We start from the raw sequence: 20,459 nt of genomic DNA on the forward strand, positions 1-20,459 counted from the left end.
ATCTGTGTACCCCTGGGCACAGCACCACCATCTTCATGACAAGCTTTAAATCCGAGCCGAGACGTGTCGTTCATGTCACCTCCACCTACAAACACCAGGGGGCGTAGCTTTTGTGCTGTTCTTGCCCCGACCTTCCCCTCTTCCGCGTGCACACAAGCATCTTGTTTCGCAACACGCACCTGTATTGTTAGTTATGTTTCTTATGTAATGTTCTATTCCTTACGTAAACATCTCCAGGTAATATATACGCTGTCTAAATCTGCATAAAAACATACATTATAGAAACGGTGAAATGCTTGCACCCACTTGCACAACTGCAGGATTGTGCAAAGACATGAGTCAGAGGTCTGGCCTTACTGCAGATGCCCCTCCCAGAGGGCATGCTGCCCATGAGTCAGGAGTCCCTGGGAAGGCCCCTCCGAGGTTCCAGTGAGGGCCACTTCCTGGTCCCTGTGTGTATAAAAGGGAGTCTCACCCCAGAGCCGCATCCAGGACCCGCCTGCAGCAGGAAGTCCCAGGTGAGTTCAAGGAAAGCACGGACCAATGAACGCTCTTCATATGACAGGGCCCACAGAGGGCCCCCCCACCACCTGTCATGCGATGACAGCCATGGGTGGGGCCAGGCGCCTGCTGGGCTCTTGGGCCCATTGAAGCATCACAGTCTGGGGCTCACTGAAGGAATCCATCCACAACAAGTTGTATATATTGGGATTTATTGTAACTCGATAAGGTACCTACAGCTGACCCCACAGTGTGACAGCATAACGGATCCCCCCAGCTCCACATTCCACATGGAACTTCCCAAGTATATTCTACTCTTAAAGCCACCCCAACACTCACAATCACATGACAAGAGCAGGGTGGGCGGCACCTAGGAGGTGAGGTGGTACGTCGCTTCCTGCACATGAGTAGCTCTTCTCAGGTGGGGGGTGATCCTCCAGAGGCTGGGAGGGAAGGACAAGGGGGCTTCTTTGGGTTTGCCTTGGGCCCCTCTGCAGCATCAGCAGGTTTCAGCAGCGGGCGTTGAAGTCAGGCCTCGCAAGGGTTGTTTCCACAGCTGAGGGGCGTCCTTGAGTGCCACAGATAGAAGAGAGACCCGAAGGTCTTAGCTCTTGGGTTCTGGCCAGCTCAAACCTACATTTCATGCACACGTCCGCAGCATGTCTGAGCTCCTGCGGTGCTCCCCCCTTCCTCTAACGGACTCGACGCATCAATAAAGCCATCGATCTAAATCTGTCACATTAGAAGCAGCTCACTTCCCTGAGACAAGCAAGAGTGTCACTCCATCCTCACAGCTCTATTTCAGGGCCACCTTCATCTCTCGGAGGCTCTCTGCCATCCACCAGAGAATAGATCGAAAGATCCACTCTCCCCAATCAATCAATCAGGGGTTTGTAAAGCGCACTACTCACCCGTTAGGGTCTAACGGCGCTATGGGGGGGAGTAAGTGCTGCCCCGATGGGGTCATCTGAAGAGCCTGGCCTTGAGGTCCTTCCTGAACTGGAGCCGTGTAGGGCTTTGCCAGAGGTGGAGTGGGAGGTTCTACCAGGTCTTGGCTGTGAGGTAGGAAAAGGATCTTCCACCCGCTCTGGTCCTGTAGAAGTGTAGGACGGTGGCCAGGGAGAGAGGTAAGCTGATCGGAGGTTTCTCCTGAGGGCGTGGAAGGAGAGGCGGTTGTTGAGGTATTGAGGTCCGATGTTGTGGAGGGCCTTGTAGGCGTGTGTGAGTATCTTGAAAGTTATTCTTCTTCCAACGGGAAGCCAGAGGAGATCACGCAGGTGTTGAGTGATGTGGTTGTGGCCGGGGGTGTCGAGGATCAGTCTGACTGCGGTGTTCTGGACGGTCTGGAGCGTGCAGAGGAGTTTTTTGTTGATTCCGGCATAGAGGGCGTTGCCGTAGCCTAGTCTGCTGGTGATGCGGGCATGAGTGACTGTTTTTCTGAATACTGAGGGGATCCATCGGAATGTTTTACAGAGTATACGAAGGGTGTTGAAGCAGGCCGAGGATACGACGTTGATCTGGCGGTTCATAGTGAGTGATGAGTCCTGTATGATGCCGAGGTTTGGTGCGTGGTCCATCGAGGTGGGGTGTTGCGAAGGCGGGGGGCCACCAGGTGTTGTCCCATGCTGAGGGGGCATAGCCAAGGATGAAGACTTCTGTTTTCTCTGAGTTGAGTTTCAGGCAGCTGTACTTCATCCAGGTGGCGACGGCTTTCATCCCTTCTTTGAGGTTGTCCCTGGTGAAGTTGGGTTCCTTGGTGAGAGAGAGGATGAGCTGGGTGTCTTCGGCGTAGGAGACAATGTTGATCCTATGGTTTCTGACGGTGGTTGCGAGTGGGGCCATGTAGATGTTGAAGAGGGTGGGGCTGAGGGAGGATCCCAGTGGTACCCTGCATCTGGTCTTTGTCGGTTCTGAGAGGTGGAGCAAGAGTCTGACTTTCTGTATTCTGCCTGTGAGAAAAGAGCGTATCCAGTCTAAGGCCTTTCCTGGGATGCCGGCGTCATGGAGTCTGGTGGCCCAAGAGGCCACAGCCCACACAAGAGCCAGCCAGCCACCCTGATCCACACTGCACAGCTGTTCACCAATGATCAGAAAAGATGGGCAGCTGTAATGTGCCAAAGTCAAACCTCAGGCTAGTCTGAAGTGTCGGACCATCACACCTCAGGCTCATCTGACGTGTCTGACCATCAGACCTCAGGCTCGCCTGACGTGTCTGACCATCAGACCTCAGGCTCGCCTGACGTGTCTGACCATCACCTGTGTTCACAGCAGTTTCACCCCCACCTGGTGTCTTATCTCCCTCTTATGCCCTTGTGGTCTTGTGTCTTGCATTGATTTCTTGCGCCTGATTCACCGAGGGACAAGGGTGTAGGAACTCGTGGCAAAGTCTCCGTACTTATGATGGAATCTCCTACTCGGGCGGAATATAACAAGTTCAGAGACTCTGCACTTGTAACTTTACTACACGTAAGTCCCTTCGTGAATCAGGCCCCTTGTGTTTTATCCTGCTTTGTTTTCTTGTGTTTTATCCATGCCTTGTGCTATACCCATAGTTTGTGTTTTATCCCTGTCTTGTTCCCTTGTGTTCTATCTTTACTTTATGTTCTTGTGTTTTATCCCTCACTCCTGTTTTATCCCTAACTTGGTCCCTTGTTTTCTTGTGTCTTAACCCTGCCTCGAGAACTTGTGTTTTATCCCTGCCTTGTGCCCTTGCGTCTTATCTCTGCTTTACGTTCTTGTTCTTTATCCCTGCCTCCTGTTTTATCCCTGGCTTGTGCCCTTGTGTCTTATCTTTGCTTTATGTTCTTGTGTTTTATCCCCACCTCCTGTATTATCCCTGCCATGTACCCTTGTGTTCTTGTGTCTTAACCGTGTCTTGTGCCCCGTGGTTTTCATCCCTGCCATGTGACCTAGTTTCTTCTTCCTGCCTTGTGTCCTTGTGTTTTATCCCTGCCTCCTGTTTTATCCCTGCCTTGGTCACTTGTGTTCTTGTGTCTTATCCCTTCCTGAAGCCCTTGTAGTCTTGTGTTTTACTCTTGCTTTGTGCCTTAAGACTGCATTGCATCCTCGTGGTCTTGAGTCTCACCCCTGCCATATGCCCTCATGTTTTATCCCTGCCTTGGGCTCTTTTGTCTTAGTTCTGCTTTATGTCCTTGTGTTTTATCCCTGCCTTGTTCCATTGTGTTCTTGTGTTTTTCCCTGCCTTGTGTTCTTGTGTTTTATCCCTGTCTTCTGCTTGTATCCCTGTCTGTTCCCTTTTGTTCTTGTGTCTTATCCCTGCCACGAGTACTTGTGTTTTTTCCCTGCCTTGCGTCTTCTTTCTGCTTTGTGTTCTTGTGTTTTATCCCTGCAGTGTTTTATCCTTGACTTGTTCTATTGCGTTCTTGTGTTTTTCCCTACCTTGTGTTCTTGTGTTTTATCCCTACCTTGTGCCCTTGTGTCTTATTTTTGCTTTGTTTTTCTTGTGTTTTACCCCTGCAGTGTGTTTTATCCTTGCCTTCTTCCCTGGTCATCTTGTTTTTTATCCCTGCCTTTTGTCTTTGTGTTTTTTATGCTGTCTTCTGCTTTTATTCCTGTCCTGTTCCCTATTCTTCTTGTGTCTTATCCCTGCCTCGAGTACTTGTGTTTTATCCCTGCCTTGGGCCCTTGTGTCTTCTTTCTGCGTTGTGTTCTTGTGTTTTATCCCTGCAGTGTTTTATCCTTGACTTGTTCTATTGCGTTCTTGTGTTTTTCCCTGCCTTGTGTCCTTGTGTTTTATCCCTATCTTCTGCTTTTTAGGTCTCGCCTGAGACAGCGCTTTAGCGCTGCTCTCGCGAGAGCTTTTGTAAATGGGGGATCTGGAAGTGCAAATGAGTGCTTTCAGGCCTCCAAATACAGTGCATGAGCGCCGACCGGGCACGCGCACCATTTGGAGGCCTGAAAGCACTCGTTTGCTTTCACTTTCGCGGGCCGCATGGCAGTAAAGATCGGCAGTAAAGATTGCAATCTCTTTGTTCCCAGCATCAGTGAGATGCAAATGAACAAACAGCGGGAGGCCAAAGGTCTTATGTTTTTTAAAAACAAACCAGGTCACTGCTACAGTGAAAGGAACAACAAGCATTTACACAATGCAATAGGTCTCGCATTTACGTGAGTTTGAGCTATTCACATTGCAAATAACAATGCCTTTTATTTGTGTTTTCGTTTTTCAAACATAAATAAAAGGCATCGTCATTTACAATACCAATAGCTTAAACTCGCGTAAATGCGAGACCTATTGAATTGCAAATGCTTGTTATTCCTGCCCTGTTCCCTATTCTTCTTGTGTCTTACCCCTGCCTGGAGTCCTTGTGTTTTATTCCTGTCTTCTGTTTTTATTCCTGCCCTGTTCCCTATTCTTCTTGTGTTTTATCCCTGTCTTCTGTCGTAATGTCCTGAAGTATGTACCCTTTAAGCGGTGGGGGGGGGGGGGGGGAGGGGGGGGGGGTCCTTAACAGCGAGCGGTAGGCACACAATCCAGTCTTAGATGCCCTCGTGGGAGCTCGTCTTGCCTCTTGTGGAGAGGGCCGGGAGGGAGAAGTATGCTATGTATGAGCTGGAGGGTTGTTCCATTGGAGCAGCAGGTGCAGTGGCACCGGGCCTATGTGCCTAGGTAGCCACTGAACCCTGATTATTGCTGTATTTCACTGTTCAAACAGCGGCCACAGGTAGAAGCCCTGATGACCCCGCAAGTCCACTTTGTCTCTGCTCTTCGCACGCACCCACCACAACTGACTGCATCGGATATTTCTCAAGTTTTTGGGGGTTTGAGTGAAGTAAGCCGCTGCCACTTGAGAACCTAATGGGGCGGTCCTGTGTATGTGTGAGAACAGCTCCTGAGTGTGCGGACTGTTGCGTTTATCCCCACCTTGTGTCCCCGTGGTCGTGTGTGCCCCAACCTTTCCCGACTCTCGTCACTCTTTGTGGGTGGCTCTGCCCCCTCCTCTAACTGTACCCCTTCTGTTCCTGTCTCCCAGGGCTCTGCTTTGTTTTTGTTCCTCAAAGAATATTCCGGAAGTGACGAGGATGCTCCGTGTGGCGGTGCTGCTCTCGACACTCTGCGCCCTCACTTACGGTGAGTTGTTGGCATCTGGGGTAAAAGTAGAGGTGCAGGGGGTGCTGCAGCCCCCCACAAAAACCAAGGGGAATGAGCAATGAGGATGCCCTAAGTTTGGTTTTTATCCTGTCACATCTGCTGTGCTTCCAGGACAGAGGGCAGATGTCAAACGTCATTCTTTCAACATGGAGACTGGTGTTTGCTTTTCTTTCTATGACCACAAAGTGAGAGGGTTTTGTAAAATGAGCTGTGTGGCACTCTTGCTGGTGTGAAAGGAAAGGAAAACACAACACATTTTAATACCTATAAATTAACTCCACAAATATTTCAAAATATGTCAACAATCAGGAAAGCCCAAATGAAACACTTTTTTGAAAAGTGGGATGAAAACAAATATTTTAATAGGATTAAATCAAGTCACTTCACTAGGTGGTGTGCAAATGTCAAATATTCACTGACACCTGATTTGCACACATTATATTTTGTGTGTTATATACTTATATTACAAAACTGCATGCCTTTTTACATTTAGTATCCCTTTCAATGGAGGTTGTGCTGTCTGTAAATGAGGGTGCCCTCCCACACTATGCATTAGTAATATATTTGCACAGTGTGCACCAAAATGCACCACAAGGTACATACCAAACCCTTACCACTCTCCTGCTGAGTGGGCATAACTTCAGACCAAACTCACCACTCCTGCTGAGTGGGTGTGGCTCCATACCACACCCTTCCCCCTCTACTTCTGAGTGGGCTTGGCTCCATACTACACTCTTACCACCCTCCTGCTGAGTGGGCGTGGCTCCATACCAAACTCACCACTCCTGCTGAGTGGGCATGGCTCCATACACACCCATCCCACTCTACTTTTGAGTGGGCGTGGCTCCATACCACATCCTTACCACTCTCTTGCTGAGTGAGTGGCTCCATACCACACTCTTACCACCCTCCTGCTGACTGGTTGTGGCTCCATACAACACACTTACCACCCTCCTGCTGAGTAAGCGTGCTTCCATCCCACACCCTTACCACTCTCCTGCTGAGTGGACATGACTTCAGACCAAACTCACCACTCCTGCTGAGTGGGCGTGGCTCCATACCACACCCTTCCCCCTCTACTTCTGAGTGGGCGTGGCTCCATACCACACTCTTACCACCATCCTGCTGAGTGGGCGTGGCTCCATACCACACTCTTACCACCCTCCTGCTGACTGGTTATGGTTCCATACCACACTCTTACCACCCTCCTGCTGACTGTTTGTGGCTCCATACCACACCCTTACCACCCTCCTGCTGAGTGGGCGTGCTTCCATCCCACACCTATACCACTCTCCTGCTGAGTGTGAATGGCTCCATACCAAACTCTCATCACTCCTGCTGAGATGACGTGGCTCCATACCACATTCGTATCTCCCTCCTGCTGAGTGGTCATGGCTCCATAGGACACCCTTACCACCCTCCTACTGAGTGGGTGTGCCTCCATACCACACTGTTACCACTCGCCTGCTGAGTGGGCGTGGCTCCATATCAAACTCTCACCACTCCTGCTTAGTGGGTGTGGCTCCATACCACCCTCCTGCTGAGTGGCCGTCACTCCATACCACACCCTTACCACCCTCCTGCTGAGTGGGTGTTGCTCCATACCACATCCTAACCACCCTCCTGCTGAGTAGGCATGGCTCCACACTACACCCTCACCACTCCTGCTTAGTGGGTGTGGCTCCATACCACACTCTTACCACCCTTCTGCTGAGTGGCCGTCACTCCATACCACTTACCACTCTCCTGCTGAGTGGTTGTGGCACCATACCACACTCTTACGACTCTCCTGCTGAGTGGGCTTCACTCCAAACCACGCCCTTACCAACCTCCTGACGAGTGGGCGTAGCTCCACACTACACCCTCACGACTCTCCTATGGGTGGACAGGGCTCCATACCACACCCTCATCACTCTCCTGCTGAGTGGACAAGGCTTAATACCATACCCTCACCACTCTCCTCAACTGGTGAGTGAAGAGAGCTCCGTAACATACCCTCACCACTCTCCTGTTGAGTGGGCGTGGCTCTATACTACATTCTTACTACTCTCCTGCTGAGTGGGTGTGGCTCTATACCACACCTTCCCCACTCTCCTGTTGAGTGGGCAGGGCTCCATACCACACCCTCATCACTCTCCTGTTGAGTGGACAGGGCTCCATACCACACTCTCACCACTCTCCTGCTGAGTGGGTGTGGCTCCATACCACACCCTCCTCACTCTCCTGTTGAGTGGATAGAGCTCCATACCATACCCTCACCACTCTCCTGCTGAGTGGGTGTGGCTCCATACCACACCCTCACCACTCTCCTGCTGAGAGGGCGTGGCTCCACACTACACCCTCACCAATCTACTGCTGAGTGGACAGGGCTCCATACCATACCCTCACCACTCTCCTGTGGAGTGGACAGGGCCCCATACCATACCCTCACCACTCTCCTGTTGAGTGGGCAGGGCTCCATACCACACCCTCACCACTCTACTGCTGAGTGGACAGGGCTCCATACCATACCCTCACCACTCTCCTGTGGAGTGGACAGGGCCCCATAACATACCATCACCACTCTCCTGTTGAGTGGGCAGGGCTCCATACCACACCCTCACCACTCTACTGCTGAGTGGACGGGGCTCCATACCGTACCCTCACCACTCTCCTGTTGAATGGGCGTGGCTCCATACTACATCCTTACTACTCTCCTGCTGAGTGGGTGTGGCTCCATACCACACCCTCCCCACTCTACTGTTGAGTGAGCAGGGCTCCATACCACACCCATACCACTCTCCTGATGAGTGGGCGTGGCTCCATACCACACCCTTACCACTCTCCTGCTGAAAGGGGAGGGCTCCACACTACACCCTCACCACTCTCCTGCTGAGTGGGCAGAGCTCCATACCATGCCCTCACCACTCTCTTGTTGACTGGGCACGGATCCATACCACACCCTCATCACTCTCCTTCTGAGTGGACAGATCTCCATATCATACCCTCACCACTCTCCTGCTGAGTGGGTGTGGCTCCATACCACACCCTCCCCACTCTCCTGTTGAGTGGGCAGGGCTCCATACCTCACCCTCATCTCTCTCCTTTTGAGTGGGCAGGGATCCATACCACACCCTTACCACTCTCCTGCTGAGTGTGCAGAGCTCCATACCATACCCTCACCACTCTCCTGTTGAGTGGGCACGGATCCATACCACACCCTCATCACTCTCCTTCTGAGTGGACAGATCTCCATACCATACCCTCACCACTCCCCTGCTGAGTGGGTGTGGCTCCATACTACACCCTCCCCACTCTCCTGCTGAGTGGGTGTGGCTCCATACCACACCCTCCTCACTCTCCTGTTGAGTGGACAGGGCTCCATACCATACCCTCACCACTCTCTGCTGAGTGGGTGTGGCTCTATACCACACCCTCACCACTCTCCTGCTGAGTGGGCGTGGCTCCACACTACACCCTCACCAATCTACTGCTGAGTGGACAGGGCTCCATACCATACCCTCACCACTCTCCTGTAGAGTGGACAGGGCCCCATACCATACCCTCACCACTCTCCTGTTGAGTGGACAGGGCTCCATACCACACCCTCACCACTCTACTGCTGAGTAGACAGGGCTTCATACCATACCCTCACCACTCTCCTGTTGAATGGGCGTGGCTCAATACTACATCCTTACTACTCTCCAGCTGAGTGGGTGTGGCTCCATACTACACCCTCCCCAGTCTCCTGTTGAGTGAGCAGGGCTCCATACCACACCCATATCATTCTCCTAATGAGTGGGCGTGGCTCCACACTACACCCTTACCACTCAACTGGTGAGTGGACAGGGCTCCGTACCATACCCTCACCACTCTCCTGTTGAGTGGGCGTTGCTCTATACTATATCCTTACTACTCTCCTGCTGAGTGGGTGTGGCTCTATACCACACCTTTCCCACTCTCCTGTTGAGTGGGCAGGGCTCCATACCACACCCTCATCACTCTCCTGTTGAGTGGACAGGGCTCCATACCACACGCTCACCACTCTCCTGCTGAGTGGGTGTGGCTCCATACCACACCCTCCTCACTCTCCTGTTGAGTGGACAGGGCTCCATACCATACCCTCACCACTCTCCTACTGAGTGGGTGTGGCTCCATACCACACTCTCACCACTCTCCTGCTGAGTGGGCGTGGCTCCACACTACACCCTCACCAATCTACTGCTGAGTGGACAGGGCTCCATACCATACCCTCACCACTCTCCAGTGGAGTGGACAGGGCCCCATACCATACCCTCACCACTCTCCTGTTGAGTGGGCAGGGCTCCATACCACACCCTCACCCGGCTATTGCTGAGTGGACAGGGCTCCATACCATACCCTCACCACTCTCCTGTTGAATGGGCGTGGCTCCATACTACATCCTTTCTACTCTCCAGCTGAGTGGGTGTGGCTCCATACCACACACTCCCCACTCTCCTGTTGAGTGAGCAGGGCTCCATACCACACCCATACCACTCTCCTGATGAGTGGGCGTGGCTCCACACTACACCCTTACCACTCAACTGGTGAGTGGAGAGGGCTCCGTACCATACCCTCACCACTCTCCTGTTGAGTGGGCGTGGCTCTATACTACATCCTTACTACTCTCCTGCTGAGTGGGTGTGGCTCTATGCCACACCTTCCCCACTCTCCTGTTGAGTGGGCAGGGCTCCATACCACACCCTCGTCACTCTCCTGTTGAGTGGACAGGGCTCCATACCACACTCTCACCACTCTCCTGCTGAGTGGGTGTGGCCACATACCACACCCTCCTCACTCTCCTGTTGAGTGGACAGGGCTCCATACCATACCCTCACCACTCTCCTGCTGAGTGGGTGTGGCTCCATACCACACCCTCACCACTCTCCTGCTGAGTGGGTGTGGCTCCACACTACACCCTCACCAAGCTACTGCTGAGTGGACAGGGCTCCATACCATACCCTCACCACTCTCCTGTGGAGTGGACAGGGCCCCATACCATACCCTCACCACTCTCCTGTTGAGTGGGCAGGGCTCCATACCACACCCTCACCACTCTACTGCTGAGTGGACAGGGCTCCATACCACACCCTTACCACTCTCCTGCTGAGTGGGCGGGGCTCCACACTACGACCTCCCAACTCTCCTGCTGAGTGGGCAGAGCTCCATACCATACCCTCACCACTCTCCTGTTGAGTGGGCACAGAGCCATGCCACACCCTCATCACTCTCCTTCTGAGTGGACAGATCTCCATATCATACCCTCACCACTCTCCTGCTGAGTGGGTGTGGTTCCATACCACACCCTCCCCACTCTCCTGTTGAGTGGGCAGGGCTCCATACCTCACCCTCATCTCTCTCCTTTTGAGTGGGCAGGAATCCATACCACACCCTTACCACTCTCCTGCTGAGTGTGCAGAGCTCCATACCATACCCTCACCACTCTCCTGTTGAGTGGGCACGGATCCATACCACACCCTCATCACTCTCCTTCTGAGTGGACCGATCTCCATACCATACCCTCACCACTCTCCTGCTGACATTGGGTGTGGCTCCATACCACACCCTCCCCACTCTCCTGTTGAGTGGGCAGGGCTCCATACCTCACCCTCATCACTCTCCCGCTGAGTGGACAGGGTCCCATACCATACCCTCACCACTCTCCTGCTGAGAGGGCGTGGCTCCATACTACACCCTCACCACTCTCCGGCGGAGTGGGCAGGGCTCTTGGCACCACTTGTACTTTGTGTGAGGCTTGGATTTTACAGACTCTCTAGAGTACACCGAGTTAACATTGAGGGCAGCACCCCCACTCTGAAAATGGTCCAGCATCACTTGTTGTGGGTGCTTAGAACTCTCAGGGGTGGGTGGATGGTATGCTGTTACCCCATCTGGGTGGAGTTAGGACAAGCACAGTCGCCGTGGGGTAGGGCCAGGACTGCAACCATACAGTTTATGTTTGTTTGCATTGTTTTTTATAGGTCCAAAGACGTATTTTGCAGCAATCCAAGAGCTGGTATTGGTGATTGAATAGTGATCGATTAGTGATCCACTGGTTATCCACAGTGGAGCAGGTGATCACCAATGGCCCTGAAAGAAGATTAGTGTCATCTCACACTTGCATCCTAGTGATCACAATGATTGGGAAGATGGGACATACAGCTGAGATACCATTTCCAGCCAATAAATATGGGATAACCGCGGTTTCAGTTTTGCATCGATGGTTGGAACTGGTGCATGGCAGAGTTTGTGCCAGCCTGGAGGCAGCCTCAACCTGTACGGTACTCATTGGAGGATTGTGTATATGGACCTATGCACGCATACAAATTCAGACTTAACCATTTTAGGTATTTGTATTTGATATTTTTTTCTGCTGGTAATAACTTTGGCGCCTTTCAAGTGTGTGCTCTTTTTTGCCTGGTGTGTGTACGGAAAGGTTGGTGATCCGTGAAGCGATATTGATGCTTCACATTACCCCGAGCTCTTTTGAATTTACTTTCATAGCTCTAATACTGTACCTGTATACAGAGCAGTGCCTACTAAACAAGCTTGGATGATGTCATCAGTGATGTTTTCAATGATGTCATTTTAGATGTCATCAGTGATGTCATAAATGATATTATAGAACATGCATGGTGGGGAGCAAGTTATAGTTAGCTCTTGTAACTATAACTGGTACATTTCTGTGGGGTTTTTTAGTTAAAAAAAATTAATGTTGTCTCTGACATACTCACCTAACTATAAAGTTTCTTTAACCTTTGTTTTTTTCAGTGAATTTCTAGAGTTTTTGTTAACATAAAGTAATATTTTATTACCGTACGTAAAGCCAATCCCGCTGCGCACTATATTTTTAAAGGGGAGTAGTCCACGTGCCCCCCTCCCCAAGCCCTATTAGTCCCAGGGGACACCATCTCTCATAGCCACATGGTCCCCCGTCCCCAGGCCGATTGCGACCCCGGGGATCCAATCCCACAGGGCCAGAACAATTAGAGCAAGTGAAGGAAGGCCATGCCGCACCCCTCTCTGGGCCGATTTTGGCCCCGGGGACCCCATCCCACAGGCCCTGGCAATTAGGACAAGGGGAGGACGGCTGCACTGCCCCCATCCCCGTGGCCTGGCCAATTAGTAAATGGTAGGCCACATGGCCCCCTCCCCAGGCTGATTTTAGCCCCGAGGTCCCCATCCCCCGGGGCCAGCCACTTCATGCTGGATGCCCTGGGCCTTCTCAGGGCATCCAGTGAGCACTGTTGGGGGCCGTGGGGGAGCCTGAATTGCCCCCTAAGTCCCTGCCGGTTCCCTGCCTTCAGCAGGACCTGGCATTCCCTGGGCTGAAATTACCCAGGGGGAGTGGGGGCCACATCCCCCCTCCCAATATAAATGTATAGATTTGCCAACGGGACCTGCCCCACCACGGGGCTGAAGTATAGACAAGAGCAGGATATGGCGCTTGTTTTTTGTTGTTGCCTAGATTCACAAATTCACTTCAATTTCTATGGCAATATTTTTAAAACAATGTTTCTTTGCCCTGGTGTGTCCGTGTGGTACCCCGCCACCAGGCCTTAGAGGGTAAGGGTATTCCCACCCAGCCCCTTCTCATTTTGTAAACGTTTTTGGGGGGGACTCAGCTCAGTTCAAGTCCCAAAATGTCTGCCAACACTTCCTGGTTGAAGTGCTGGCGCCAATCAGATCTCAGCATGAGATTTGTCAGATCCACTGAGGATTTGTGTCCCTAGATATACAAATTTCCTTTTAATAACTCAAAAACTACTGGATGGATTTGCACCAAATAACAAAAAGGGCTCTTCTAGACCAAGAGCTAGTTCAAAATCCCTATAAGAAATTGCATGAGTAAAACATGTTTTGGTATTGCCCTCTTTTTTATTGCCCAAACTTGACAAATTACCCCAAAACTTTCCAGACAGCAGCTGAAGTGAATGGCAAACTACTTTGAAAGTCGTGAAGATTCATCTAACTGCGCCAAAGTTATTAGCAAATCAAAGAAAGCTTCTCCTGTATAAATGAGGTCCTAACTATAACCACATACCAGCAACCAAAAGTAGGTTATATATGTATGTATATATATGTATGTATATATATATATATATATATATATATATATATATACATATATATATATATATATATATATATATATATATATATATATATATATATGTATATGTATATGTATATATATGTATTCACTAAAAAAAACATAGGTTTCAGGGGTTTTATAGTTAGCTGGACATTTCCCTCGTACAAAACCCTAGAAATTCCCCCATTATAGTTAGTTCAGCTAACTATAACTCGCGCCCCCGCAAGGCACTGCTGATGACGTCACATATTACATCACTCATGACATGGTCAGAGAAATCACTCATGACATCACTGATGACATCTCAAATGACATCACTGATGACATCACTGATGACATCATCCAGTGAGTCTGTGTTTCTGTAAAGTTTTAATATGTTTAATATATATAGGGAAAGGCCTATGGAAGAATGAGTGGGTGTATAAGTGTGTGAATGGATGATTTTCTAGGTGTGTGACTGACTCTATAAGTGAGGCATTAAATGTATCTTACTGCAGACTAGTGACTAAACTGTGTGAATGTCTGTATCTGTCTGTCTGTTGGTGTATAAGTGGCTGCATGGTTTTGTGAATAGCTATATGAGTGTCTATATGGGTTATTGATTAGTTGTCTGAGTATCTGTATGGGTGCCTGAGTGTTTGTGTGGGTAGGGTGTGTGTGACTCTGTGCATAGATGTGTGAGTGGGTGAGTCTATGGGTGCATGGTTTTAAGAGTGCATCTGTGATGGACTGTATGGTTGGGTAAGTGTATGTATGGGTGCGTTAGTGATTGAATGTATATCTCAGTGGTACATGTGTGAGTAACTACATATGTGAAAGGAAGGGTATATGTATGTAAGAGTATGTAACTGAGTATATGTGAGAGTGTGTAATTGTGAGAGTGGCTGTATGGATGAGTGTGTGCTTGTATCAGTAATTGTATAAGAGCGTAAAAATGTGATAGTATTTTTATGACTAAGTGAACTTGTGTGTGTATAACTGTATAGGTGAGTAAATTGGAGTGTGATTAATTATTTGAATGATTGACTCGGTCTGTGACTATGTCTATGGATGATTGGCGGTGTCTGAGTGTCTATATAGGTGTATAAATGCATATGATAGTCCTGTACTGAGTGACTGTAAGTATGAGTGACTCTACAGGTGAGTGAGTGGAGGTATGTGTAGACGTAAGAGTCAAAGAGTGGGTATGTAGTTATTGGTATTGGAGTATCTATGGTTTTGAGAATGGTCGTCTGGAATTTTGAGTCGGTGTATCAAAGGTTATATTAGGGTGTGAGAAGATGCACTAATTTATTACATGGATGACGTCATCAGTGATGTCATCAGTGATGTCATTTGAGATGTCATCAGTGACGTCATCAGTGATGTCACTGACCATGTCATGAGTGATGTAATATGTGACGTCATCAGCAGTGCATTGCGGGGGCGCGTGAGTTATAGTTAGCTGAACTAACTATAAAGGGGGAATTTCTAGGGTTTTGTACAAGGGAAATGTCCAGCTAACTATAACACCCCTGAAACCTATGGTTTTTTCAGTGAATTTCTAAGGTTTTTCAAGTGCCAATTCCTAACTATAACGTGCATGAAACCTATGTTTTTCTCAGTGAATTTCAAAGGTTTTTTAAATGCTAATTCCTATCTATAATTTATCTCTAAAGCTATGATGTTTAATGATTTTCATTGAATTTCTAAATGTTTCAATTTCAGTATGTCAATTTCTTTAATTATGTTTTTTTCAAATACTTTTTCATCACCTTTTTTTAACTTATTTTTTCAATTCTTTTAAAAATTTAAAAATATTATTTGTTTTTCTTGGGTTTAAAAAAAATTGTTAATGTTTTAAAATATATTTTTATATTTTTTAAAATAATTTTTAAACTATATTTTCAAAACTTTATTATTATTGTTTTTTCCATTTTCTTGGGATCCGCGCACCCAACGCGTTAGGAACCGTGCACCGTGCGCGCATTTCGCCATTTAAAAAAAAAATAGGGGGTCCCTAGGGGGTCCTTCTGGGACCCCCTAAGCAACACTAGAGGGTCAGAGTATTTCTACCCTGCCCTCTTTACATCTTTCACACACTTACTTCCCTTACTTAATCAGCCTCGCTTCTAACGAGGCAAAAAATGGCTTTTTAAAAAAAAAATTGTTAATGTTTTAAAATATATTTTTATATTTTTGAAAATAATTTTTAAACTATATTTTCAAAACTTTATTTTTTCTATTTTTTTGGGATCCGCGCACCCAACGCATTAGGAACCGTGCACCATGCGCGCATTTTGCCGTTTAAAAAACAAACAAAAAAAGGGAGCCCCAGGGGTTCCTTCTGGGACCCCCTAAGCAACACTAGAGGGTCAGAGTATTTCTACCCTGCCCCCTTTACATCTTTCACACACTTATTTCACTTACTTAATCAGCCTCACTTCTACCGAGGCACCAAATGGCTTTTTAAAAAAAAATTGTTAATGTTTTAAAATATATTTTTATATTTTTGAAAATAATTTTTAAACTATATTTTCAAAACGTTATTTTTTATATTTTTTTCTATTTTTTGGGATCCGCGCACCCAACGCGGTAGGAACCGCGCACCGGGTGCGCATTTTGCCTTTAAAAATAAAATAAAAAGGAGGAGGGCCTGGGGGTCCTTCTGGGACCCCCTAAGCAACACTAGAGGGTCAGAGTATTTCTACCCTGCCCCCTTTACATCTTTCACACACTTATTTCCCTTACTTAATCAGCATAGCTTCTACCGAGGCACCAAATGGCTTTTTAAAAAAAAATTGTTAATGTTTTAAAATATACTTTTATATTTTGTAAAGTAATTTTTAAACTATATTTTCAAAACGTAATTTTTTTTTTTTTTTCTCCATTTTTTTGGGATCCGCGCACCCAACGCGTTAGGAACCGTGCACCATGCGCGCATTTCGCCGTTTAAAAAACAAAAAAAGGGAGCCCCAGGGGGTCCTTCTGGGACCCCCTAAGCAACACTAGAGGGTCAGAGTATTTCTACCCTGCCCCCTTTACATCTTTCACACACTTATTTCCCTCGCTTAATCAGCCTCGCTTCTACCGAGGCACCAAATGGCTTTTTTTTTTTAAATTGTTAATGTTTTAAAATATATTTTTATATTTTTTTAAATAATTTTTAAACTATATTTTCAAAACGTAATTTTTTATTTTTTTTCTATTTTTTTGGGATCCGCGCACCCAACGCGTTAGGAACCGTGCACCGTGCGCGCATTTCGACGTTTAAATAAAAAAAAAAGGGGGGCCCCAGGGGGTCCTTCTGGGACCCTAAGCAACACTAGAGGGTCAGAGTATTTCTACCCTGCCCCCTTTACATCTTTCACACACTTATTTCCCTTACTTAATCAGCCTCGCTTCTACCGAGGCACAAAATGGCTGCCAACAGTTCCTGGTTTTGAATGTAGACAGAGACTTGACAGCCAATTAGCATTCAGCGCGTGATCGGGAGGGTGCGCACTTGGTTCGGGGAGGGTGCGCTTAGGGGCGCATAGGGTCCGCGGATCCTTCGAGGCCATAGATATATCTATCTTTTTTAGTCTAATTTTCTCAGGACTACTGAACGGATTTACACCATTTATGCAAAAGGCACGAGTCTAAACTGAGGACTACCTCTTTGCCAAATTTGGTGTAATTCCGTTCAGCAATTCGGGCTGTAGCTGCGTCAACAGGTCCTATGGGAAATTGCATGGGGAAAATGCGTTTTGGGACCCCCCTTTTTTCTCGGCTCCCGCTTGACGAATCACCACAAAACTTTCAGGATAGGAGCAGACCGGAGCTGGCCAAAAGTTTGGAAAATTTCGCAAGGATTCTTCAACCGGCGCCAGACTTATTGGGAATAGAATGTTGCGGATTTCCTATGGAAAATAGGTCCTAACTATAACTACCTACTGGCTACCTACTTGAGATAACTATAATTGCTGAATTTCTATGGTTTTGTTTGTGTAAAATCTTTACCTAGCGATAATGTCTCCGTAACCTTTGGTTTTTAGTGAATTTCTAAGGTTTTTTAAATTATATTTCCTAACTATAATGTCACTATAACCTTTGTTTTATTTCAAATAATGTGTACAGTTTTCTAATGCTATTTCCTAACTATAATGTACCTGTAACCTTTGGTTTTTTCAGTGAATTTCTCCGTTTTTTTTTTATAACCTTTCTTTAAATTTTTAACAAAATCGCAACAGGTGTACACTTTTAATTGGAACAGACAGTTGGATTTTACAGCAGAGTACAAAGATATGAGCAGGACGCAACAGTTTATGGCAGAACAAATTACCAAACATTGAAGAGCCTACCTTTGTATTTGGGGCATATCACTCCAACTCCCCCTCAGTCGTGCCAATTTCTACAGTTTCTTAATGCTATTTCCTACCTATAACATCCCTGTAATCTGGGTGTATTAGTGCTTGTGTGGGTATGTAAGTGGGTGTGTGTGTGGTGGTGTGTGTGTAACTGGCTGTGTTGGTCTGTGAGTGAGTGTGTGAGTGGCTGTGTGGGTCTGTCAGTGGGTGTGTGAGCAGCTGTATGGGTGTGCACTTTGGTATGTGAGTGTGTCTGTGGGTGGGTGTGTGACTGGTTCTCTGAGTGGATGTGACAGTGGATATATGAGTGTGTAAGTGGGTGCCTGAGTGGTTTTCTGGGTCTCTGAGTGGGTGTGTGAGTGGCTGTTGTTGGTGTGTGAGTGTTTCTGTCAGTGTGTTAGTGGGTGTGTGAGTGCATGTGTGACTTGCTGTATGGATCTCTGTTTGTTTGAGTCTCTGAGTGGGTGTATGAGTGGCTGCTCAGGCAGTCAAGGCCTGCATGACTCACGGGTGGGGGTTAACGCAGAAAGGGGGCTTAATTAAAAACAAATTTGAATGTAAACTTACCTTTGTCTCAGATTGCCTCTCCTCTCTCCTTTCCACACAGGAAGCATGCAGCCTCCCTCCCCTAAGCCAATCGCAACACTCCAATAGCAGCATTGTGATTGGCTGGGACGCCGACCCCACCGTCCATTTTCTCTACGTAGGCTGCATACAGAAAAAGCAGAGTGTGCATGACTGGTTTGATTGGCCCTGGGGCCGACTAAACAGTCAGCGCCAACAACAGTGGGCTAGCCACTCCTACCCTGCCTGGAGCAGGACCGCCCACCTGCCCGTCCCCAACCAAACCCTGCCTTCTGCTTTCTCGCAGTGCAAGAAGCAGAAACATAAAATGGTATTCATAATACCATTTTAGTTTCTGCTTCTTGCACTGCGAGAAAGCAATGGGGTGACACACCTCCGCCCATGTGTAGGAGCCGCCCCTGTGCACAGGTGTGTGAGTGGGGGTGTGAGTGGTTGCATGGGTGTGTAAGTGGGTGTGTGGGTGCCTGTGTGGGTCTCTAAATGGATGTGTGAGTGGTTCTCTGGATATCCGAGTGGGAGCACCTGTGCGGGTGTGTGAGTTTGTATGTGAGTGGTGTTCTGGGTCTCTGAGTGGGTGTGTGAGTGGCTGTAAGGATGTATGAGTGGGTGTGGGTGGGTAAGTGGGTGTGTGAATGAGTGAGCATGTAAGTAGGTATGTGAGTGGGTATTTTTAATTGGGCTCTGGATTACACAGAGGGGAGCACGCTGAGCACCACTGTGGATCCATGGATGCTCGTGCGCTCCCCACAAAAATATTTTTTGACAATTTCTTGCCCATGAGGGGTCCCTCAAGACCCCTCTATCAGTCCCATGGGTCAGGATATCTCTATCCTGACCCCTTATGTCCTATTTACACTTTATTCCCCCCTGCCCCCGCCTTGCACTGTGTCTTGGTTGAAATAATGGTGGCCTCAATTTTTCTCTGAGATTGCAGCTAAAGGAATCACGGCATTGCTGTTGGCACGTGGATCCCCGGATTGGGGTGGATCAGCATCTCTAGATATACAAAAATATTTACTCTTTAATAACTCCAAAACTACTGAACAGTTTTACACCAAATTTCGAACAGCACTCTTTCTGACCCAAGATCTAGATTTCTGCCAAATTTGGTGTCATTCCAGTCAGCGGTTCTGGCTGTAGCTGTGTTTAAAATACCAATGGGAAATTTCATTTGGAAAACGTGTTTTGGGACCCCCCTTTTTCTCAGTTCCCGCTTGTCGAATCACCCCAAAATTGTTTAGACAGCAGCTGAAGTGACTTTGCATAATAGTTTTGAACAATACGTGAAGATTCAGCAAAGGGCACAGTTATTAGCAAAATAATAAATGCTTACCCTATGGAAACTAGGTCATAACTATAACTACCTACTGGTGAGCACCAGTGGGTTATATATATGATATATATATAAATATATATATATATATTTGTATGTGTATGTATGTATATATATATATATATATATATATATATATATATATATTCACTTAAAAAACCATAGGTTTCACACATGTTATAGTTAGCTGGACATTTCACTCGTAAAAAAACAATGAAATTGCACCGTTATAGTTAGTTCAGGTAACTATAACTTGCGCGACCGCAATCCACTGCTGGTGACGTCACATATTACATCACTGTATTTAGACACTTATTTACCCATTTATTCTTCCAAGATATACCTATATAAAAAATATTTATTTTATAGAAAGACACATTTTCACTGGATGATGTCATCAGTGATGTAATATGTGACGTCATCAGCAGTGGATTGCAGTCGCGCGAGTTATAGTTACCTGAACTAACTATAACGGTGGAATTTCATTGGTTTTTTACGAGTGAA

General features: G+C 47.6%; 1 protein-coding gene across 4 annotated transcripts in view; it reads left to right on the forward strand.

Moving 5' to 3' along the window:
• The first annotated feature begins 428 nt into the window (after nucleotides 1-428).
• Nucleotides 429-20,459, forward strand: part of LOC146797230 (peptidoglycan recognition protein 1-like) — a 166,491-nt gene continuing 146,460 nt past the window's right edge. For all 4 annotated transcript variants that reach the window (XR_014968451.1, XR_014968452.1, XR_014968453.1 and 1 more), the window contains exons 1-2: nucleotides 429-518; nucleotides 5,496-5,593. Coding sequence is in view for 1 of the 4 variants with exons in the window: in XM_085624191.1 (XP_085480317.1) it covers nucleotides 5,545-5,593 (49 nt within the window). In the remaining 3 variants the exon portion in view is untranslated. The remainder of the gene's footprint in view (nucleotides 519-5,495; nucleotides 5,594-20,459) is intronic.

Source organism: Triturus cristatus, chromosome 9, assembly GCF_964204655.1.
Source record: "Triturus cristatus chromosome 9, aTriCri1.1, whole genome shotgun sequence".
NCBI classification, from domain to species: Eukaryota; Metazoa; Chordata; class Amphibia; order Caudata; family Salamandridae; genus Triturus; species Triturus cristatus.